This window comes from Barbus barbus (genome assembly GCF_936440315.1).
Source record: "Barbus barbus genome assembly, chromosome: 20".
NCBI classification, from domain to species: Eukaryota; Metazoa; Chordata; class Actinopteri; order Cypriniformes; family Cyprinidae; genus Barbus; species Barbus barbus.
In genome coordinates, this window is record NC_136748.1 from 14,811,627 (window position 1) to 14,836,907 (window position 25,281).

The 25,281-nt window shown below is 35.8% G+C and overlaps 2 protein-coding genes across 7 annotated transcripts in view; one reads left to right on the forward strand and one right to left on the reverse strand.

Moving 5' to 3' along the window:
* evla (Enah/Vasp-like a) overlaps positions 1–19,528 on the forward strand; it is a 33,217-nt gene extending 13,689 nt beyond the window's left edge. For 2 of the 6 annotated variants that reach the window (XM_079443113.1, XM_079443112.1), the window contains exons 2-14: positions 5,023–5,191; positions 5,448–5,625; positions 11,491–11,548; positions 12,282–12,343; positions 13,453–14,250; positions 16,068–16,315; positions 16,401–16,504; positions 16,602–16,638; positions 16,746–16,791; positions 17,669–17,729; positions 18,245–18,305; positions 18,409–18,466; positions 18,552–19,528. In XM_079443113.1, the coding sequence (XP_079299239.1) occupies positions 5,023–5,191; positions 5,448–5,625; positions 11,491–11,548; positions 12,282–12,343; positions 13,453–14,250; positions 16,068–16,315; positions 16,401–16,504; positions 16,602–16,638; positions 16,746–16,791; positions 17,669–17,729; positions 18,245–18,305; positions 18,409–18,466; positions 18,552–18,589 (1,918 nt within the window). In that variant the 3' untranslated portion in view covers positions 18,590–19,528. The remainder of the gene's footprint in view (positions 1–5,022; positions 5,192–5,447; positions 5,626–11,490; positions 11,549–12,281; positions 12,344–13,452; positions 14,251–16,067; positions 16,316–16,400; positions 16,505–16,601; positions 16,639–16,745; positions 16,792–17,668; positions 17,730–18,244; positions 18,306–18,408; positions 18,467–18,551) is intronic. The other 4 variants (XM_079443115.1, XM_079443114.1, XM_079443117.1 and 1 more) reach the window with 2 other exon arrangements.
* LOC306886187 (sphingolipid delta(4)-desaturase/C4-monooxygenase DES2-like) lies at positions 19,361–24,713 on the reverse strand. Its single transcript, XM_079443118.1, has 3 exons — positions 24,413–24,713; positions 21,336–22,078; positions 19,361–20,379 (listed from the first exon to the last, which is right to left on the reverse strand). The coding sequence occupies exons 1-3, from the start codon at positions 24,492–24,494 to the stop codon at positions 20,236–20,238; spliced, it is 969 nt and encodes a 322-aa protein (XP_079299244.1). The 5' UTR covers positions 24,495–24,713; the 3' UTR covers positions 19,361–20,235.
* Positions 24,714–25,281: the final 568 nt, after the last annotated feature.

Here is a 25,281-nt window from a genome sequence, read left to right on the forward strand (position 1 = left end):
AATGTTTTTTACATGAGATTAAAAGGAGTCTAGTATTGTTAAGCGCTCTCTCTCTCCCTCTCTCTTTATCTCTTGGTTATTGAGACAGGGTTTGGGTGAGTGGAGACCAAGTTCACTGTGGGTGTGATGATGGCTTAAGCCAAATGGGAAATGCCAGGCTTTTCACAGCTTTTATTAATTATGGCGGCTTATCAACTGGGAGTCTATGGCCGATAACAGCTTTTCTCGCCCTTCTCTTACACCTTCTGGAATAAACTCAAAGTATCTTGGCTTTGAATTTGTAAAACTACATATTTTCAACATTCTAGTCAACTGATGACTGGTCTTAAAGGAATAGTTCAACCAAAAAGGGAAATCAGTTCCTTTATTCACTCTCAAATTGTTCCAGAACTGTATGATATTTTTAAAATTTCTATTATGGAGAAAAAATACAAAAACAAACTAAGATATGATGAAATATGTAATAACTAAATTGTATTTGAAATAAATACAAAAATAAAATACATTTATAAAAAAAAAAAAACTATTATCCATCCATCCATCCATCCATCTATATTTATGTGTTATAAATTAAAATAATTAAAAAGAAAAAAGTTTATTTATAAAATATAATATATTTGATTTAATAGAAAGAATCCAGAAAAATTAGTTGACCTCTTACTGCAGTTTTACTTCAGCTGAATCATTCGTGGTTTGCTGTTAAAATATTTGATTAAAGTATACAATTTTTAATGTATATACACACAGCCAACATGTGTATTAAACACACACACACAAGTTTTAAACATTTCTCATTTGGTACACTCGTATTTTTCACATATAATTAAAAGTGCTCAGACTTGCAGAACAGTCTAGAGCTCAACAAACAATTTCATAATAAAAGGCAAATGATACTCATTATGCAACAAAGTGCTGTGCAGTGGACAAACGGTGGAGTCTGGCTTGTTCCAGCACGTTCAGCAGAACTGATCACACCAATCTGCCAGGCAACAATGGCTTTGACCATGCCATCGCTTAGCAACACTCATCTCTTCCAAAGGTCTTTCCTATGGCAACTGTGAGCCATCAGAAAACATTCTTACATTATAAAGTGCCTGTGACATCTGACAACTACGTATACATTCAACAGGAATTCCCATGCCAATCTTGTAGTGTCCTTACAAGCTCAGGTCCATGTGGCTCTCTCCATCACACATACGCAGACAAATACACATGTTTACTCACTCTTATCCACATTAGAGAGCATTCAACTAATGGGGTCATAGCTGGGAGGCTCAAGAGATCCCTGTCCCATTGTGGTACTTTATGAAGTAAAAGCATTAGATGTGTGTAGCATTCAGACTCCCAGCGTGACCTCCTTTCAGCCATTTGCCTGTCGGGCACTGTAGCACATATACTCAAAGTGCAAAATGTGATGTTTTAGGCAAAACTATTCAAACAGTGATCAAATATATGTCCTTTGCTAGGTTTTGTTGTGTGTAATGAAGTGTGAACCAAAGCAGCACTAGACATCTTAATGCATCACATTTCTCATAGAAAAATTGCTTTGCTCTAAATTTAGACTGCTTTAAAGTTTAAGACGAATTTTTTTTTTTAACTTACATACTTTTCACTTCATTTACCAAAGAATCAAGGTTCGCTGGTAGATGATATAGCCACACCATCTTTCTCCATTAACAGCCATTTACAAATAGCATATAGATATATTATAGACTATAGATATATTTTCATGGCAGGCTCTTAAAAGCTTGAAATGAACATTTATGTTGCACATAATGGTAGTGCAATGGATTCCCAAACTTTCAAACCTCTTTGACCTAATATATTTACTTAAAGTGCCCCTTAGTTTTTAAATATTGTAAATATATCAATAATTTAACAAAAATCATGTTCACATCCTTATGGTACTCTAATGTTGGTTAATGATCACGATATGCAGGTATAATAATGATTAGCTTTTCATTAATTCATGAAGCCCTAATGAATAAATATGTAAATTGTGCCTAACTAAACTAAAAGGCCGTCATCAGAGTACTTAAGAAACGTTCACATTTTGGACATCAAAGCGCTTGTCTTTTTAGTTCTGGGACAGACTATAAAGCTTTCTAAGTTTTAAATGTCCCTGACTCTGATATTTATAGCTAGCTATTACAAGACGTGTTGGCCTCTGACCCTTTAGAAGTGCAGGTTTTGTTGGAAAGTCTTGGCATTCTGATTCTATTTGATTATGAATATTATTATTCCATTCGATACAGCACTGGCAAGTTTTTCCATGTTTTTTATACATAAATAGTAATAGAGAGAGAGGCTTTGCGTGATGTGTTATTAGAAGAAGTAAACTGAGATAGCCCAGTGTCTAAATATATTGGATGTTTATGGAAGCAAAGAGCCGTCAGGATGTAATTTATGATGACTAAGCATCATCGGTGGAGGAGAGACTGTACTTTATTTCAGACTAGCTCTAGGGGGGAGAAATGAAACCGGGAGGACAGGGAAGAAGCTGCCGTGCTGCCCTTTAACCCCAGATGGGTGCCAGAAATAGGCTCTGTCGTAAGGCAATCATGAAAGACCAGAGAATGAAGAACTGAGAGTTGTGAATGACAGAAAATGTTGTTGCGAAAAGCATTAAATGTGCAAATATGCTGTTTCAACCATTACTGATGCAGTATTTTTGAATCATTAATAAATTATGATACAATACAAATTATATTAATAGATAAAAATTCAAATAAAACTATTTAGGAGAAATTATATATATAGGTCATTTATATTGTTTTTCACAACTTTTAATTACCTTTTTGTCTGTGCTAGGTTATTTTAAATTGTCCTGCATAATGACAAATACATTTTTTAATTTGTATTTTTTATATTATTCATGCAATTAATACAAGCTCATTAATGGTGCATGAATTATACAAAATGCTGTTTAAATGGAGTATAATTTATATATATATATATATTCTAAAAGTACTTTTTGTCATTTATCCATGACTGAGTAAAAATATACAAACATCAACCATGTGCAGATAAAAGCATATTTAATTGAGCTGAGTTTGTGCGCATCCTTTAAATTTTTTTTAACTCACTTCTTCTCACTTCTCATAAATGTTTGTTGCTTTATGATGAGCTCTCTCTTCGGTAGTCCAGCCCCCTCTAAACCACTTTTTTTTTATGTGGTCCATGTATCGCATTTCTCTGAGTTCAGAGTATGAATTTTCTGTTTTGGCATAATGTCACAGAACCGGTGAGTCTGATTTATCTTACTTTCATCCTCCGGTCTATTGTTTCAAATGGCTGCATCTTATGAGCTGGTTTTAGTGTTAGTAAGAGCTGGCTGCTCTTTCAGTTATACAGGCGGGTGTAAAGAGTGTGTGCGGCTGGATTTGGGTGTTTCTGTGGGAGTTGGGTGTGGTGGTTCAGTATGTTTTAGGGTATATAGGAGTCAGAGTGGAAATCTGCCCATCTTAAGTTAGCACACCAACAGGAAACCCAATCTTCTTTGTGTGAACCATTCAGTTCTCCAGTGTTTTACTTCATCTGCAGATTCTTGTGATGTTTGGATTTTGTGAAAGGCTTGAATATAAGTTGAGTTGTACTGATCACAATGCTTCAGTCCAGTGTGAAAAATGCAAAAAAGACTCAAAGAAGTTTGAAGTCCATCAGTCTGATGGATCCTTCACTGAATTATCTCACTGAGTCTGTAATAATCTGACTCACTTACTAAAGCACAATATTTAAACTGAACACACACACACAGTGGGCAGCCATTTATGCCGCAGTGCCCTCAGTCGTGGTATTGAGGTGAGGTGGAGAGAGCACTGCTTATTCACTCCCCCACCTACAATCCCTGCTGGACCTGAGACTCGAACCCGCGACCTTTGGGTTACAAGTCAACCTCTAACCATTAGGCCACAACTGCCCATTAATTAATCAATAAAATATTAATAAAAACTTACAAATACAAAAAAACTTAAAAAATAGCATTACTCATTTGTTAACATTAGTTAATGCATTAACTAACAATAAACAATCATTTACATCATTTAATAACCTTTAAGTTAGTTAATAAATATATTAATGTAACTTCACATTGCATATAATAATGTTAAGATACAACTTTGATATTAATAATGTTGATATGATTTTAATAATGTATTAGTAAATGCTGAATTAAGATGAATAAAAGATGTAATATATTACACAAATAAACAATAAAAAATTTACTAAAAACAATACAACACACTTTTACATTATATTATATTACTAAACAATTATATATTGTATTAAACAATATTATTAGAAGCACTAAGGAACAAAAGCTAGCAAGGTATATTAATGCTGATCATACAGTACACAATTTCTGCTCTCTCTTTATGTTAATTGTTCTCCCTGGCAACAGAAGATTTCTATTTAAAGAAGCGGAGAACCTCATGTCTTTAATTAAACCATGGCCTCATATCAAGCAGTCAACACGGTTACATTCCTGCCTCACTTGTTAGCTGCCTATTACACTATATAATTAGTACAGATAACAAACCCGCCCCTTGCTGAGTGTCTTCAAACAAATTCAGTGGGGCAATTACTGTGCCATAATACCACAGTAAAGGCAAAGGGCATTTTTGGAGGGTTTAGTTTTAGTCTTCTTGGAATAAACACTTTTTTATCGAATTTCTACACAATCTTTAATTTTGTAATTTGTAACTAACTGACAGAAATTGTAACTAATGTCATCGACCGTTGTAGAATATCCTTCACTGAATATGCACAGCTAAATATTACTCTCAATTACACACACACACAGAGATTGTTGCAGAATCAAGTTGCAGCATTATTGTTGTTGCTAAGAGTCTGACATCTGTTTTTCATTGTCCCATCTCGTAATTTATCGTTGTGGTTTTTGTTGTTGAACACTGTGAAGCTTAACTGTACGGACACTGTACGGTTTCCTTGAGTGCTCTGAAAGGCGCCTCTAAATAAAATGTATTATTATTATTAACTAGTGTTCCTGTTTCTTCCTCATAGTGAACAGAGTATATGTCAAGCCCGAGCCTCTGTGATGATCTATGATGACACCAGCAAAAAATGGGTGCCAGTCAAACCGGGCCAGCAGGGCTTCAGCCGTATCAACATCTACCACAACACTGTCAACAACAGCTTCCGTGTGGTGGGAGTCAAACTGCAGGACCAGCAGGTGAGACGCCAACATGGTACAACAAAACTGAGAGAAGACGCTGTGTGTCTTACTGTACACGGTGTGTGCTTAAGTTTCACAGTCCCATCCAATAAACATTCAGTTCTATTTCAAATCTGAAATGTTTCTGTTTTGTGGTTTTCAAAAATACCATAACTGACGTGAGAAGTTTTCCCCTTGATAATTTGAAATAGTTTGATTACAGGGAAAAATGTCACAGATGCAGATACATAACCACATTTCATTACTCTTCCAGGTCGTTATAAACTACTCCATTGTGAAAGGTCTGAAATATAACCAGGCCACGCCAACTTTCCACCAATGGCGTGATGCGCGGCAAGTTTACGGGCTGAACTTTGCCAGCAAAGAGGAGGCCACCACCTTCTCCACTGCCATGCTGTTTGCGCTCAATGTCCTGAGCTCTCAGGATGCAGGTATTTCTAATAACAACATAATTGTTTTTGTTTTTACATCTGTGCCACACTCCTATGTGGTGTTTGGTTAGGTGTTACTTGGATTATTTCTGTAATTTATTAGCATTTTTAAAAATGAAGTTTGATTTGAGAAGTTATACTTCAAATTTATTACCCTGTGAATTGATCGAAACGGGACACTAAATGCATTTATCTATCAAATAAATGCTCTTCTTTTGAACTCTTCATCAAAGAATCCAGAAAAAAATTAAGCTTTTCACAAGAATATTAAGCAGCGCAACTGTTTTCTACATTAATAATAATAGGCAATATTTTTTTAGCACAAATCAACATAGAATGATTTCTGAAGGATCATGGGACACTGAAGACTGGAGTAATTGCCATCATAGAAGTATTTACATTTTAAAATATATTCAAATTGTAATAATATTTCACAAATTGCTATTTTACAGTTTTTTGTTGTTTTTTAATCAAATAAATGCAGCCTTGGTGAGCATAAGAGATATCTTTCAAAAACATGAACAAAAAGGTTTTACGAATTCTTTAAACAATATTCATAGTTTCCTTCTTAATTTATTATTATTGTTTTTTTTCTACTGATAAATTTTATCTTTAATTATCACTATGCTGAAAAATAGTCAAAATGCAGAAAAATTAAACACTGATGTTGCATCTCACATCATGCAAAATATAATTTTATAAGCAATGGTATGCAATGTTTTTCTCTTAAATATATACAAATGTGTACATTTAAAAGAGATGAGGGTAATGCAGACGCTACTACATTACGGTCCTTACAGTATTGTTACAAATATACAATCATTTAGCTGTAATTCACTGTAAAAGTGCTACTGCAAAAACATGTAAGGAATTCCAATTAGTCGTCAGGAATGTTCTCTAAATGCACACTGAAAATATTGTTGTTTGGGTCTTATACGTGGGACCGTTAAGTGTAGTGTAACTCTTATTTAAGAACAGCACACTGGCCTCTCTGGTTTCAGGCTGCTGCTACTTATAAGACGTACGTGGGGGGGTCTTCTGCCATTGGTGCTCAGCCCTGGTTAAAATATCCATGGAGCCAAACAGTCTCAGGCCACGGGTGTTACATGTTTCTTGCTTTTTGGGGCGGGCAGATTAGAAAGGTTGTTAAAAGTGCTGCTCGCACCTCAGCATGCAGAGAAGAGAGAAGCTGCTGTTCACCTGCCTGAATTCACCTGTATGGAGTCCTGAATGTTATTACCAGTTCCCACCTGGTAGTGGAGCTCAAACTGCACCATTATAAATATCACTAAAGGCACCTGAGAGGGCCCATGCTTGGACCAGAGTTTTCCCCGGGGCCAATCCGCCGGATCAGCTCCACAGTAATAAAACTCAGCAGTAAGTAGTGTTAAGGGCTGGGGGATTCAGTCGCATGTTTTAATAATGTGACACAATGCCTCGGATGGGCCATTGTGGTGTCTTTGATGAGGATGTGGTTGAGGAAGCTGCTCAGTGGTTTTTGGCATGGTGCCTGTTAGAAGCTCGTGATGAGGCGTGAGCGGGTTTGGGAGGTCTACTCTAGCGTGTTTGTCGTGACTATTTCTGAACAGTTATCAATAGTGCTTCACTGATATGGCTGTATGGATTTAGATTTTTAGTGAAACATAACATAATAATGGTAGGACTGGTCATTTTATTTTTAATCATGATTTAAATAAAATGCCAAAAAAATGTGTATATAAAAAATTCAGTTAAGTCTCATTGAATTTACCACGCTACTGCAAACGCGCACAAACCAAAAGTTCAAGTTTGAAAAAAAACAACAACATTCAGCCACATCAAAGTGAAATAAATACCATGAATTGAACATGTAAAAGCATCTAATTATGTACCTGTTGGTTATTGTTTTCACATATGTGTTTCCTTTTGTGTTGGTTTAAGGGTATTATTATCGCAAAAAGAAAACAGATTAAAAGAAAAGAAAAGAAGAAAAAGTGAACAATTATTGGAGAAAATATTGTCTTTATAAAATAAATGTTTATTTATATAATGTATTGAAATAATTGAATTAAAAGACATAATAAAGTATAAAAAACTAAATGAAAAAATCATAATAAATAAAAACAACAATAGTATTAATAGTATAAAATAATAAGAATTATTATTGTTAATATAATTGTCATTGTTGTTGTTACTACTAAGATATATTAATTAATTAATATTTTTGACAGCTGGCATAAATGTTGCTTCATTTAATATATTGTCAAGCTATTGCTAAAACATTGTCAAAAAAAAACTCAACCTTTCCTAAATTAAAGAAAAACATTTATTAAAACCACATCAAAATCAAATAAATTTTGTTCAGTTCAAGAGATTCAAGGGTTAGTGCTTAGGCCTAATGCAAAAAAAACAAGAAATGACAATCATACTATCATACAGCATACTTGATCTAATGCTTAAATTTGGTATTAAATTGATGTTTTTTAAGTTAAAATTTTCTAACTGTAAAATACACTACATATTTATATTATACAAGTGGTGTGTTATAAAGGAAAATGGCAGGGTTTTTCAAACAAATGACCATTGGCTCCCATCGTCCAATCAGATTGTATCTGTGTTTCCACTTCTTATTATCTCAGTAGACATCATCATTACAGCTCAATGATCACCAGGGTATGCGTATTTGGTACAAAGGGACTCCGCTGCTGCACGCAACCATCAAATGATATGGTATGTGCGTCATAAAACACTGTAAATATTGACTACGCATTACTTCAAAAGCTCATCCAAAGATTTTATCGCAAATTAATCTTAATATTTGGTTAGCGTTTCCCCTCCAAGGCTTTTTAGGTATTTAACCATAAATCAAAATAACATCCAGAGCTCCAGATTTGACTCTTGATAGGCACTTAAAACTAGGAATCCATTAACTTTATTCAGCATCAGTCGCACCAACCATTTTAATACACTCCAACTGCAGCCATTTATCAGCATGTTGCTATTGCAAGGGATTTAATCAAGTTTAGGAAATAAATCACACAGAGTATTACACCTCCACGACCTGCAGTAGAAATGGATATGTGATCAGGAATAATATCATTGCTTTTTATGCTGTCTGGTTACAAATTGCACAGCTTAATTGATATCTAGCATTATGGTTGAATCCAGAGCACACAGAATTATATTTGCTTAGTAAATTCTCCAAAAGAAGAGATTTCATGCAAGTCTTGGTCTAAAACTCATAGTGGAAAGATACTTACCGCATTGTCTCGCTTCTCTAGTGGAGCAAATAGCATTTATGCATTACCCAGAATGCTCAGCAGGGTTTGGATTAATGGTTTATGGTCATTTCGTAAATGATGGTGAGTTCTGTTGAATTTCCGTTGGAAAATTTTCCCCTTTTTCCCTGACTTTTTATAGCCAGATCATATGAACATATCATATCAACTTTTTTTTGATATCTCAAGAGTTTTAGTAGTTGTATGGTGTCTGTTCTAATAAGGACAGATGATTTGGGACCATGTGCTGCAGACAGGACCTCAGGTGAATTGCATGTTTGCGATTGTGTGAAATGCTGCTTTCACATGACGTATGAACATATTCCCATTCCTGTTGCTTGAGGGACTTGATATTCAGTCCTGCTGCAATTATTTACATTTTTTGTGCCAATCTGTTTTCCCACTTAGATGTTGAAACAGCGTGAGCACATGCTGTAATATAGTTATTTATTTTTGTAAGTAGGCCTAATTTTATTATGCTGTGAGTTATAACGGGAATATTTTTGGACTCTCATTAAAATGTGGATATTGTGATGAATTGAGTGATGTTTTTGCTTGATTTTTTTGGAAGTCATTAACAGTATTTTAGGATGTGATCCTGCATACTGGCATTAAATTCAGTGAGACTTCAGCTCCCATAATCACCTTGAGGACACGGATCATTTAATCATTAAATGTAGAAGCAGTCATCTACTTCATCTTCAGCTTGTTTAGATCCAGACTGAGCTTGCTGACAACTGCTAACGCAAAGGTCTTTTATCATGCTTATTCTCTCAATCTGCAATAACTGTTCAAAGAAACCATGTATGTTACTCCCTGACTTATTAATAAAGCAGAACTTTATTTAGTATTTATTATATAATAAAAATGATTTGCACTGTGAAGGAGTTTGTGCTGTTTCTGCGATGCTGCCTGAGGTTTCCTGTTTAAATGTCTTGCTTCTTTCAAGTCTCATTAGGTCTAGTATAAAAACATTATCTGCCACTATGATCAGTGTGTTTTGTGTTATTTCAGGACATCCACTGGAGCTTTTTACTGCTTATTATTGTTTGTTTTGTCTCAGTTAGCAGATGATCGATCTTCAACGTTGAAATGTGGTCGAAATAATGCCAGTTGTTGTTTCAGTGTTGCAGTAAAGTTGAGATAGCATGTTTAATGCTAAATGGTTCTAAAACGTAGACATCAACATTGAGATTTTAAGATCTGTACAGAAAGACATTAAAACAATGTTGCGATATCATTGTGGATTCAATCTGCATAATTAAGAAGATGCTGTTAATACATAACATTATTATGGCTGAAGAAGTCACGGAGTAGATACAATTTCAAAAAGTGGCTTTAAGGTCTATTCACACAAAGAATGATGACTAAAGATAATAATTATAAAATGAATATTATGATTATCACCCACACCAGTGCATGTTAATATTTTGTTTATTATAAGTGTGTTGCCATTTTAAATGCAGATTTAAATGCTCAAGCTCTTTAAAGGTTTATTGTGATTCGCTGTCAATATTTGTATCATTCATCAGCTGGAAAAGAAATCATTCTGAAAGTTGAAAGTTACTCTGAAACAGTATGGCTCCTTTGTCTTGTTATATTTGTTATGTGGACTTCCCAAAGAATTAGAACGATTATTACAACTCCTAAACCTTTAGTTGTAGTCATTGTCCTTTGTGTGAACAGGCCTTTAGAAGACATTAAAGCCTTTGCATACTCCACCATTCTGTGTGAACAGCTCATTATTTTTCCACCTTAAATTTCACAGTAGATAGATTTTGACGTTCTAAACTCAATTATGTTTGATGGCTCCTAGCAACCAAAGATTATCAGCCACATTAGATATGCCCAAACTAAGGGTCTTTCTCTGAACAGAGGGGTCTTCCTTCCTCTCTTGAGCTTTCGTGCCCCATACTGAGTCCCTGAATGTCATATGACGTAAATAGTCATCATCTCAGTAACCTGAGAGCCGTGTTTACCATTATTAGCAGAGCTCCTTCACACCCTATAACACAGAACGATTATGGTGGTTTATGAATGACTGTGCTAAGTCTACAGTAATGAGGTTTTGGGTACAAGGGTGATTGTGACTTGGCAAAATATGTTTGGTCTCTTGCTGGATTTATTGCACTGTTGATAATTTGGCACTTAGATATCTTAGTTTGGGAGAAGAAAATGCTTCCTGTATCTTTTGTTGTTGTTTTCATAGGTCATATGTCCAGTCCAACTCATTCATCTGTCAATTAGTAGTCAGATTAGGCAGATGAATGGGTTTTTGTGACATGGCCTGATTTGTGAAACTCGCAAGCGAAATTATGTGAGGTAAAAGAAAGCATGACCCATTTGTACTGAATAATGTCATGTGTTTTGTTTTCTATATAATACACTATATAGTGAAGAGTATAAGACATGTCACTTGACATAAACCAGCTGCCCAATGTAAAATCTGGGTCCTGAAACAAAACCAGTTGAGAACTGCTGTACTACTCAAGTCTACCATAAGGTGCCAGAATATATTAACGAAGTCCGACACACATTTTACAGTTCCTGAGGGACAATTAAATAAAATATTTAAATTATGAGGTGCAATTATGTTCTTTTTCTTCAGGTCCAGGAGCACATCGTCAGAATGGACCGGTGACAGATGATGCCGATGCTCAGAGGAGGTGCGGACCGTCTCTAATGACACTTTCTCTTTCTGAGACATCTGTCAAATGTTAATCAAGCTTTTAAACATTGGACACTGGCCTGAATTACAGCATATGCTCTCTTTTTAAAGTGAAGTGTGTAATGTGTTTTTTTTTTTGTTTGTTTTTTATTCCCCTGAAAGGTGTAAACACTTTTTCTCTGTTGTACCTTCGAAATAGTCCTGTTTAAGCATTCCACAGCAACAGTGACTCAACCAGTGGCATGATCTGCTTGTCCAACCAACAACAGATGGTGTTTGGGAAACCAGTTTAAAAACTACATTTTCTTTGGTACTGCTAGAGACACTGAAATTACTCACTTAATTTTAAACATTACAGGTCAGAATGTGTAGTGTTCAATGTATGACTGTTGCAGAAATTACTAATCGAATCATCGATTTTGAACTCCCTACCGGGTTTTTTTTTTTTTTAATCACTTCACATATTTGTTGTTATGAAGATTGGCAACGCTTCTTATCTCCTGTCATAATACAAGTTTAGATTGTGTTCTGTCCTCTAGTGGACAGATGAAAAGCTGCACTCTAGCATTTTTTTAAACCCACGCCACGAAGATGATCAGAACAATGTGTGAGCACACGATTGTTTACTCTCCAGTGAGCTTGTCTTTGTGTCTATTCATACGGTGGATTGAGAGTGTTTAGATTTCACTTTGCCCAACATCATTTTTAAGTGAGTTAACATTTGTTTCTAGGCAAATGATGGACCAGCATCAGATACAGATGGAAAGGGAACGACGAACATCGGGCTCTGCAGGTAGACTAAAGACCCCACACCTCTGTGGAATACTGCTCGCTGTGCAATTAAAAGATACACAAACACACACACTCATTAAACCACCCACAGAGTAACCCTGCATTGTCTGCTTGGAGAAGTGTTAACACTAAGGAATATCAAATTCCCTGGCCGCAGAACAGGTCCTTGGTCCAAACAGCACATGCTGCCCTTCCTCTCTCATTCACACACACACACACACACTCTCTTTCTTTATGTTTCCGCTCCTGCTTCAGCATCAGTTCAGAGAAGACAGTCGCCTTTCATAATGCCATAAACAGCATTTCTGAGTTCTGTTTTGGTGAATCTCATTAAACATGTCAAGACCATGTTGAAATCTCATTTCATCCCCAAACTAAAAGAAAAAATATATATATTTTTTATTAAAAAAAATTATTATTTATTAAAAATAAGCATGTTTTAAGGACTATTAAGATTTTTTCTTTGTGCATTATTTATTTGTGGTTTCTATTGTCATTACTGTTATACAGATACTGTAATCCAACATAATAATATGAACAAAAATTGTAATAATAATTAAAATTTGTATTATTTAAATTGTCAAGTAATATAGATACCTGACAACAAAATAAATTGTATTTATTAGATTTTGTATATTTCTTTATTTATAAATGCATATAATAATTCTGTTAATTTACATTTAAAAAAATGATTTCAGAATACTTTTATTATGTTACTTTTATCACTTTTAGTAAGTTTTGTATCACAGTAATGTGAATCCCCATTGAGAATAAGTAGAATTATTTTAAAATATCTCAAAAGTAAAACATCCAGATGCATAATTGTAATGAGAATTTAAGAGGGCGTTGTTTAATTGTCATTAAAATAGTGTTACAATGAAACCAAATTTTGGTCATAAAATCTGTAATTTCTCCATTTCTCCATTTTTTTTTCTTTCTCTGATCTAGATGTTTTTGTGAGATTCATCTGTTTGCAAGGCATATAACATGCTATTTTGCTCACATTTCATCTTTTTAAAGTTTCTTTGTACACGTTGATTCTTGATTTTCATCACTGTCACGTTTCTCTCTTTTCGTTTGTCATTTGTGTTGTCTTTTTCTCTTTCTCAGTCTCCACCCTTCAGTTTAAAGTATCAGCATCCGCCTCTCAGTCCGAAACCACTCTGCATGACCTCAGACAGTATCGGGCTAACACTCTTCCCCCTTCCTATGCTCACCTTAACCCCACGCAGCCCTCCTCCTACACCTCCTCTTCCTCCCAGGAACGAGAGAGTGGCTACCGCACTGTGGACTCCCCTCAAAAAAAGGCACAGCAGCTTTCCCAGCTTTCCACCTCTCTGGCTTCTGCTTTCTCCCCCGTGCAGCCAGGTGTCACCCCTCCACCTCGCAACATCAAGCAAATCCCTCTTTCCCCTCCAACGGCCCACCAGGACCCCAAACATGCCACATGGTCCTCCACCCACATGTTCGCACCATTACCTACAGCATCGCCACCCGTCATAATGGCAGTGCCAGTCAAACAACCTGCCCTGCCTGTCGCCTTCCCCTTGCAACCCCTAAACAACGGCCCAAACTGTGGCCCTAAAGCTCCCGCTAACATGTCCCACTTGGAGCCTGTAACACACCACCAACAGTTGTCCAGTGGCCCGGCAGAGGAGTACTGCCCTTACCAAAACCCTCCTATGCAAGTCTCCTCTGGAGTTCCGTTGCACCCACATTATCCCATACAAGAATCATCTTGCCCCCTGCCCCTTCTCATTGGCCAACCCATCCAAGGCCCCGCCCTCCACCAGCAGCAACTATACCAGACCACACCCCAATTCATCACCACACCCATCAGTCACTGCGAGGGGGTAACGGCCAAGACGTCTCCCTCACCTGTTTATCAGAACACCACAGCGTCCAGCAGTAAGTATTTCAGACCCCCATCAGCTGCCCACTCTGTAGTTTATTGCCCACCACCAAAAGACTTCACGCACCTGTCCAGTAGAACTGGGCTGATGACGTTGATCTCAAAAGCTGTCTAAAGAGAACAGTACAGTCTTTGTACTGAAACCATATGCAAATGCTGGCCTGCCAGGATTGTCAATGAGACTGTTGACTTTTGTCTGTGTTATACGACAAAATCCCAGCAGCTCATTTGAACAAACGACAGCTGCCTCACCTTCTTAGTTCTGAGTAGTGGAAAGATTATTTAAGATTATAAAGTAAACATTCAAATATCACAGTGATGTTCTTGTGTGTTTGCTCAAAGGTACCTTAAACTAACCCCCCTATGTTCCATTTTTGCTTTTGCTCTTTGCAGATCATATTTTCGAATTTAAAGTGCTTTGCTCTGTCTCACATAATTATGTAGATGCAAATGTAAGCAGGGCTTAACACTAAGGATGGCCTGCTGACCCAGGACAAGTGTGAGAGAGTTTTGGGCCACTTGAGAGACCAGTGTCACTTGTCCTTTTTGTTGCGCCATTGAACGTTCATTGATCTCGTACATCTACTTTGCAAGTTTAAACGCTTGGTTTTCTGTGATGTATTATTATGCAAACTCTGCTGATTTGTCTGTAAGATAATATTATCTTAGCTGGCTGACATGGAAGTGGTTTTGTCAAATTTGCAAAAACCCCCCGGAGGCATCAAGAATGTGTTGAAAACTACAAACCAAAAGTGTGTTCGTGAATTTATGAAATTCTTTTCATGTAGAAAAAATCTATAATACTGTGCACATGTTTGGGGTTGGTAAGATTTTTATCAAGAAGTCATTTCAGTCTCTTCTGCTCCCTAAAGGCTGCATTTATTTAATCAAAAACAGTTGTGCTGCATAACATTTTTGTGGAAACCATAATATTTTTTTTTTCAGGATTCTATGATCAATAGAAAAATTAAAGCATTTATTTTTTTTGTAGCATTAAAAATGTCTTTACTGTGACTTCTCAATTTAATGCGTCCTTGCTGCATAAAAGTGTTACTGAGCCCTCACTTTTGAATGGTAGTGTATATTAAAAAAAAAAACACATTGATGAAATGTGTTTCTTCCCTGGTTTCTTCCCTCAGGCAATCCATCTCATGAACACTCAACAATAAACGTGGAACACACAACTATAATACATTATCCATTCACCACATTCACTAATTTTTTAGTAAAAAATTACTAAAAATAAACATTTGTCATTCGTTTGGAAGTACTAATGTGAATAATACATTTGAAAGTAGTAGCCCCACTGAGCCAGCAGAAACAAATTCTTACTGCTGAGCCTATTTGTAGGCTGTTTGTAATTCTGCTTTCTACAATTTAGCTAGTGGTGAGCAATTTCAACTTTAAGTCAACACACACAAAAAAAGCTTGTTTCCTTGAGCTTGAAAAGCTTGAAAGCTTGTTTCCGCCACAGATTATAGAAAAAACTTTTTTTTCTCACAATTGTGACTTTTTCCTCAGAACTGCAAGTTATAAAGTCAGAATTGCAAGATATCAGAATATAAACTCACAATTTTGACTATAACTTCTGCAAGGTTATATCACGCAATTCTGAAAAAAAAAGGCCGAATTGTGAATTCGCAATTGTGAGAAAAAATATCAGAATTGTAAGAGAAAGAGTCAATTACCTTTTTTATTTTTTATTAAAAAAAGCAAGAAGCAAGCTTCAGTAAAAATGCTCCCCATTGTAGTATATTTCATTGGATTTGTAATTAAGTCTAGAATACAACAGTGATTCTTTCCTTTCTTGCAGCAGGTCCTCCTGTTCCACCGGGTCATCCCTCCATGCTCTCATCCACCCCTCCTGTTCACCCCCCTACCTCAGCATCCATGGCGGGTCCGCCGGCCCCTCCGCCCCCTCCTGGGCCTCCCCCACCCGGGCCGCCACCACCTGCCACAGGACCCCCTCCTACCCCGCCTCCACTGCCGGCTGGTGGAGGTCCTGCTCCACCAGGTCTAGCTGCAGCTCTAGCTGGTGCCAAGCTCCGAAAAGTGCAGCGGGTGGGTGGCATTTATCTTTGTCAAAAGCAATAAGTTCAATAATAGTATCTTGCTGCCTGATTATTCCATGTTTTATCTTTTCTAGCCAGAGGAAAGCAGTAGCAAGAATGATGCCAATCGCTCCAGTGGAGGCAGTGGAGGTGGTGGAGAGGGTCTCATGCAGGAGATGCATGCCCTTTTAGCACGGAGGTCAGAACACATCCATTTTCTGTCATTTTTTTCATAACTAATGATCCATGACTTGTGGTTATATAAACTTTGATTGTTAAATATGATAATTCTGTAGGAGGAAGGCCTCAGAGAAACCAGAAGACAGTCAAAACGTATGACTTTTGTACACTATTTGTCCAACACACAAAGATTGTATATTTCTCTTCAATTCTATTAATTGTATATCATATCACATCAGTCTGATATCTCTTTCTTGCAGGAGGAGTCTAATGGATCCCCTTCATCTTCTCGTGGACAAAATTCAGGTTTTTCTTTTTTTTAAATTAGCAATGTATTTTCTAATGTAGCAATGTATACTATATATACACTACAATAAAAAAATCTAAGGATCTCTGCAGATAAGTCTTCAGCTGTGTCAAGGTATGTTTTTAACAGGTTTACTGTGCAGTCTGCTTAGTGAGTTTTTTGTCTCTTGACACTTTTTAATATTTCTAAAAAAGTTTTTAATATTTCTAAAAAAGTTCATTGCTTACCAATGCTAAATTTTTGGAACAAGTATACAGTAAACACTAATATTGTGAAGTAAGTAGGGCTGTCAAAAGATTCATCGCAATTAATAACATCCAAAATAAAAGTTTTTGTTTACATAATATAATGTGTGTGTACTGTGTATATATATATATGTATGTATATATATAAATTTACACATATTTACATGTATATATTTATATTCATATCATTTATATTATATAGAAATGTAAACAAAATACAAAAACAAGATACAAAATATTAATATTAATAAAATATTAATACATTAACAAAATATTAATATGTAAATAAAAATGTATTTGGATGCTATTAATCTTTTGACAGCACTAGAAATAATATTACAATTTAAAATAATTATAATTGAATTGTATTCATTGTCATATGATCCTTTAGAAAACATTCTAATATGCTAATTTGATGCTCAAGAAATATTTTGTATTATTATTACTTTTGATATACTTTTGGCTATATATTCTTTTGGAAACCATGATACATTTTTGGGGGATATTCAGAAAACTAAAAACCTTTTAGTAAAAATATATAATTTTTGTTGGATAGTATATGGTAAATTATGAGATGGATTTAGGTTTGGTGAGCAAAAAAAAAAAAAAAAAGAGTAAATATTCTTCTCAGATCCTGTGAAGAAGCCATGGGAACGAGCCAACTCTGCAGATAAGTCTTCAGCTGTGTCGAGGTATGTTTTTAACAGGTTTACTGTGCAGTCTGTTTAGTGAGTTTTTTGTCTCTTGACTACTTATTTTAAAACATTTGGTTTCATTAAAATGTACATTTGTTGAGCTGTTCCTTGATGGATTGCAACAGCGCAATGAATGATTTTATCAAGCTTTGAGTTTGCATATGTGAGTAAATGTCCGTTGCTCGGTTGCCAAAACAAATGGTCATGTTAAGGTAGTAAAGCCCTGGGCAACATGAGTCTTCAATGACCTAAATGCAAACAAAGCTGGTTCTGCTCACTTTCTGACAACTAGAAAATTTTGTTTTTATGTTTTGTGTAAACTTTCATTGAATGTTTGTGTAAAATGACCTCTTTGGAATCTGAAAATGAACCGGTTATAAAAACTGAGATTGCATCAGAAAGCAACATTAATATTTAATGTATCTACATGTTTTTTAACAGCAAACATGACTTGCAGGTACATTTTTGATCATTAAAATTGTGTTTAAATATTTATGATGAACATTGCACAGGGCAAAACCAATCGGAAGCACCAGTGATGCTGAGTCATTTGACTTTGACAGAATGAAACAGGTTAGTTCAGAATAGCTTTCATAATGGCTTATTACTGTGCTGCGTATTGTGCAAAAAATGAGGACAGACTGGCCTGCTGACGATGATGTAATCTGTTCAAAAGGAGATCTTGGAGGAGGTTGTGCGGGAATTGCAGAAAGTTAAAGAAGAAATCATTGATGGTAAGTTTTAGGAGAAAACGGAAAAAAATTATATGTATCTTTTCAGTTCTTGAGAATATTTACATTTTTCTCTTTTTTGTTTTAGCCATTAGAAGGGAACTGCTGAGAATTGGCTCCACATAGTCTTTAGAAAGGTCAACGACGACGACTGATAACGACTGAAGGTTCGGGAAAGTACATGAAAGCGCACGTGAAAATGTTCTCGCAGCATGTCTACAACAGTGTGGATAATTCAGTTGCAGAAATGTTGTGCAGATACAAGGCATTATTGAGAAGGACAAGGGAAAGCTGAGGAACGGAAGGAATTGGAGTGAATGAATGACTGCGTGTATGAATGAGTGAATGAACGAGCAGATGGAAATATAGACCTTCACACTGAATTTTCTATTTCCTCCAGTATGAACGTTGAGACAGTCCACTGTGCAGCTTGCTGCTCTCGCTCTTTCAAGTCTTAAAGTCAACAAGTTGGAAATTAATGAAGATATTGTTTTCTAAGTTTATATTGTTTCATTGGTCATTGTTATTATTATTGTTAAAAATTGTATTATATTAAATGAGAGAGATACAAAGTTGCATGACAGTTATTGTCAGCCTTTTATATTTTATATTACTGCTCTTATTCTTTGGTTTTAATAAGTACAAACTGCACACATTTGTGCTAAACTGTCAGCAAACTACTATAGTTGTAACAGTTTGAGATTTTTCTTTGTTTTGTTTTTTTGGCCAATGCAGAAGTTCAGTAGAACTTTGTTTTACATTGATTTGGAGGTATGAGGTTAAATATAGATGCTCTTTTAATGAGCTCAAGAGATGGACATGGAAATATATACGTATATATACACACAACGTGAGATGAATTATTGAAAGTGGCTTAAAGTATTGAGTGAATTGTTTGAACGTACAATGTATCCTGGTTTAATTAGGTTGATCCTGATTTTAAAAGTTGATGTTGATATTTCACAGAAATTACAATTAAATTAAACATGATGAGTGTGAGATTGATGGAATTAAAAGAATTTCAAAAGCTTTTCCCCCTTTTAAACAGTCTTCTCATGCTTCCTTAAAAAAAAAAAAAAGTCTCATATTCATTGAACATTACAAACGACCCTTTACAAAAACTCTCTGCCATTATTCAGATTCATCATGTAAGATTAGGAAGTTTATTGAAATACATTGTGCTGAACAAATATATTCCACAACAGCGAGTTCAGAGTTAAACCGTCACAGTGCAAACAACAGAACATGTCAAAATATCTAAAGACTTCAAGTTACACAATAGCACACAAAACAATTAAAAATATTCAGTTTTCAAAACGGCCTCTGATGAAAAGGCATTTTAGGCACTTAAACATTTCATCTCAGCACTTCTTTCATCAGGTATATCTTAACTGGCATCTCAGTAGTTGGATTTAGTTGAGAAAGTAGTGATGGTAATAAACACAAATAACTGCATTGATAATGAACATGGATACCATAAGAACAACATCGGATGTTTTAGTTTGGAATGAGTGTATGGAAAGATTGAGACAATTAGCTGATACACCCAAACAATAAATCACAAATCATGTAACACGGTCCCAGGTGCAGGGAACGTACAGTTATTGTTCAAACATTGTACAGATGGATCTATATGATGAAATGCTGTGGCAGAATGAAAAGGGTATGCAGGTTCACGTGTTTCCTTTTTACTAACAGCTTTCTAGTGCCTCACAGATTTATGTGAATACCTTGTAGTATGTTTGGTTAGATCAGTAGTCTTAACACCCAATTCATTCGTTTTTGCCAAGTTTGTATTGTCTCTTGATTCTGGCATAGGGGCCGATGGTGTCATCAAATACAAAGTCCCAGAGCACTTGCATCCAGGAAGTGTGTTGAGGGAGCGAGTCATAGTACTCTGCTGCAATCCTCTTGACCTGCAAAAAGGGAAAGGTCCGTAAATAATCAAATGTTAATGAGTTTTCTGTTTTTATACTTATAATGCAGCTAAAGTGTGTGGGTGTGGCGATGGTCAGTTTCCTGTCAGTAGTTGTACTTTGTTTTAAATATTAACAGATATTATGCACTGCATAAGTAATCAGCTTACAGACATGCCTTGGGGTTCTTTCACACTGATGGGGTAACGCCTATGAACTACAAATACATTTAAATTGTCTTATGAACACTGAAGCAGCATGAAAAAGAGTTTAGCAAATATTAGTCTTTCTAGTTAGTTCCACGGCACGAAATGTCACATTCTTTCTCTTAATCAGTAATGGTGTCAAAATCAAGAGGCCATTACATTACCATGACATTTCCACTTGAGCTCTAGCCTGATAAGGAAACTTCCTGAGAAGTATTAAAAATCTGGGGCTGGATTCACTAAAATCACGTAGTTAAGAAGTTTAAGAAAAAAATAAAATACAAAAATTATATATATATATATATATATATATATATATATATATATATATATATATATATATATATATATATATATATATATATATATATATATATATATATATATATAGTAAAAACCTACTTCAGGATTTTAATTATGAACGTCTTTGAATTCATCTTAAGAACAAAATGACAGACTTCAGTGATGTCTGAGTTTGCCAAATTTAAGTCTACTTTTTATTAGAAGAAAAGAAACTCCAATAGGAATTTACAATATATTGATTATTAGCCGTTATTCGCAGTGTATTATTTTATTGTATTGGTCAGTATTTGATATGTAATTTTACATGCTCATTACCTCTAGTTTACATTTAGATTACCATTGCTGTCATCTAACCTTCATCTTTAAAACATTGATCATCTTCTCGCATCAGCCAGAATTTTAATACCATGAATTTCTCAAAACAAAGGAATACTGCCAAACTTGTACCTCAGGTAATTTGCTGCCAGGAATGCTGGGGAAGTCATGGTGCTCCATATGGTATCCCACATTGAAGGTTATTAAGTTGAGAGGGCCGTAATAAGAGTAGGACTCATGGCCTTTCATAAACATGTAGTGTTCAGCGATGAAGTGTCCAGAGATGGGATGCAGGCCCATACACAGTATAGAGCCAGCGATGAGGTAGACTATGGGCTTGAGACCCCAAAAATAGTAGATCATAATGTCTACCACAAACTGTACGACTGCATTGAGCATTTCCAATCTGGTCACGGGCTTGGGGTTCACCAACAATGGACGGAGCGCATAGAACAAAGGCTGGAGAAAGAGCCAGAACACCTTTCTGGCTGGGGTGCAGAAGAACCAGCCCTCAAGGTCGGTAGGAATATCCACGTCCAATCCATCTCCTCCGAGATAACGATGGTGGTCGATGTGGTACTTCTTGAAGGATGCTGAATAAGGCAAGCCAATTGGGAGATTGGCGAACATGGCGAACCAGCGGTTCCAGCGTGCCCTTTTGGTGCCAAAGGCCACATTGTGTGAAATGTCATGGATGGCTAGGGTCAAAGAGTGGTTGATGCAGCCACCGAACGCATATGCCCAAAACAACACCCACTTCCAAGTGAGCTCGTGGACCATGTAACACGCCAGGAGCTGGGTGAGTACCATCCCTGACACGACCCACTTCAGCTGGGGGTCATGACCCATCAAAGACTTTATTTCAGGATACTTTGCTGAAGAGAGAGAACACGCGAGATATATATATATATATATATATATATATATATATAAAATTTTAAATTGTAATATTTCACAATGTAACAGTTTTTTCTGTATTTGATCAATTAACAAAGTAAGGAAAAAAATTAAAAAAATAAATACAATTCCAAACCTTTCGCAACCAGTACACAAACATTTATATGCATCATGCACACATAAATATTTATTAAAACATCAGAATTTTATCATTTGAAATATTTAAGTTGACCAAATGGCCATAACATACAGCTTTGAATGAAATACACTGAACAAAATTATAAACGCAACACTTGTTTTTGCCCCCATTTTTCATGAGCTGAACTCAAAGATCTAAGACTTTTTCTATGTACACAAAAGGCCTATTTCGCTCAAATATTGTTCACAAAGCGGTCTAAATCTGTGTTAGTGAGCACTTCTCCTTTGCCGAGATAATCCATCCACCTCACAGGTGTGGCATATCAAGATGCTGATTAGACAGCATGATTATTGCACAGGTGTGCCTTAGGCTGGCCAAAAGGCCACTCTAAAATGGTATTTTATGTGTATTTTTTGGCTTTTAGATTTTACATATTGGTCAAATAAAATAGCCCTCACAAAACAAATACAGCTGCGGCTCCCAGCAACACTATAGGGCTTCATGTGCAGTGATGTTCTTGTACACATGTGGAGATTCTTGGATACACCTTTTCCTGCCCCTTGCGTTTCCTCTACTCTGAACAAGATCACACCTGTCATGGCTTAATGTCACGTAAACACACAAACAGGTTTATTCTGAACAAGGTGGTTGTGTTTCAGCTTCCGTAAATCATATTTAAGCCCAAAATAACGCAGCATGCATGCAATGTCTCTGAACATTGGGCAAGTTCACTTGTGTAATGAGTAACCAAATGCTATAAAGTGTGTAAATAAAATAGCCACAAATCAGGTCAGATGCTAGTCCAACCCAAGGTGATGCTTTGATTATAAAAGAAAAAAAAATCCTATAATAGTCTATTATGAAAAAAATAATTGGGAAAAAATTGGATTGCAATGGCAACAATCACTAACACCAGGTTTTCAGCATTATTATAAAATGAATATATTTGAATGATATTTCATATCAGTTTTGTTGCTTAAATTATAATATTGTATATAATCTATTATTAGCAATATATATATATATATATATATATATATATATATATATATGAGTTTATTAATAGTATCGGCGTCCTCATCCTTTCCGGAATAATCTGAAGACTACAATACGTTATTAATATTTAATATTTGAACTTGAGGTGTAAAACTACAACTTCACAATATCATATCAGTACCAAAAGGCGTTTTTCAGGGTCTATTGATGGAGAATTACTCTAAAGGGGGAGTTTTTACAGTTCAATGCGATGTCAAAAGAATGACAGCTTTTTAAATTCCTTACTTCTGTACACAGAAGAAGAAAAAAAAAACACTCTGGCCTTCTATGCTGTGATATTTGTGGTGAAATCTCCAAGTTGCTCATAAAATGTGTTTTATGGGGAACTGAGCTTGTTACTTGATATCTTTACAGTTAGCCTATAAGACTAGAATGTTGTTACCATGCAAGACCCACTGCTATTGTGCAAATAATGCATAGAATCAGTTTACACAAATTATCATCCCCTGAAGCCATTGTCTGATAGATGTGAGGCAGGTAAAAACACATCTATGTTTCACCTGTCTACTACACCTGTCTTTAGTCTAAATATATTAGACTGAACATATGGCAAAGTACCCTTGATCTCAATTACAAGTAAACATGGGGTAATTAGTATGTATTGTATGCATATGAAACACACGACGATAGAGTTTGTAAACGAAAAACATAAAAAAAGGAAAAAAGAAGAAAGAAAAGAAAACATTCCTTACGCTCCCTCTTCACACACATAAGCACTTGCGCACGCACGCACGCTCACCGGCACGCGCGCATTCTTCCGGAGAAGTAGCCTATGTATTAAGAATTTATACTGAATTAACTTTTTTCCATTTTAAATTAGTTCGGGAAGATATCCACTAGGATTAAAAGTCGTGTTAATTGTCCGAGTTCCTGTATAATCAGTGATCCGAGTTATGCTGCGACGGCACTGTGCATAAAGCACACAGTTGAGCTTATATAGCTGTACCAACACAAGATAAACAACCAGATAACAAAATCTAACACGCTCCCAAATGGTTAAATGGATATTTAAATTAAATTCAAGTCAGTCGCTTAACCGAGATCATATCACGTCTACAGTATTTTAACAAATTCTACTGGCGTCCATGTGTTTTTCTGTCATTTAATGTAAACTTACCTAATATTTCCTTTCTTCTCCATGTGTGCGGTTGCTCATTATAGACCCATTCAAAGTCCCAGCGTCCAACTGCTTTGCCCATTTTTACACCTGTGTGCTGCTGGTGTAATGAGCTCAGGTGATTCCTCGCTTACTAGACTCGTTTGGGACACGCCCTCTTAGATAAGAGAAGGAGAAGGTGTGCCTGAGAGTGGCAATGGTAAGTTAACTTCAACCGAAACCCTAAAGTAGTAACGAGATCAAGTTGTTCAGAGTGCAGCCTTGTCCCACAAACAAAACTAAGCTGGGCCTTGCCTCATATAACAGCTGACTGTGGGATGTTTGTGAGATTTGAATTATGCGCCAATACACAGTAAAGACTCAATTAAATTTAAATAGTTAATGTTTTTTGCGATTTACAGTAGCCCACTTTGGCAGTTTTCAGTGTCACTTTCCTGTAATTCTGGTCTAGACAGGTTTGCTTACCGCGAGAGGGCGTTTTTACACATCATAACACCCTTAAGAGAGTTAAATATCAGACAAATTTAGATGCCACGTGTGGTGTGATGTAATGTAATAAATTGCATTTGAGATCAGTAAAAATAAAAAAAGCAAAATAGGAGACATAACATTTTATAACTAGTTAAATAATCTAAGCAAATATAGACATAAAATCATTATGCCATAAATGCCAGAGTGTAACTAGATAGAAAAAAAAAGTTCAATACAAACTTTAAATTGGCTTGAGAAAGCCTGACCAGAATGTTTGAAAAAGTTTGACGGCTTTCAGTCTGAAATAGTTAGAAATTTAAAGTAGTTGTAAAGCTTAATGATTTTAATGTTTTGAAAGCAATAAAGTCTGTCAGATAGATAGGTTTCCAAGGTGTTAC

Coding starts and splice junctions, on each gene's coding strand:
- LOC306886187 (XM_079443118.1), bottom strand. CDS start 24,494: ATGGGCAAAGCAGTTGGACGCTGGGACTTTGAATGGGTCTATAATGAG. Junction 22,079..24,412: donor GAGAAGAAAGGAAATATTAG/GTAAGTTTACAT, acceptor CTCTCTCTTCAG/CAAAGTATCCTGAAATAAAG. Junction 20,380..21,335: donor CTGGCAGCAAATTACCTGAG/GTACAAGTTTGG, acceptor CCCTTTTTGCAG/GTCAAGAGGATTGCAGCAGA.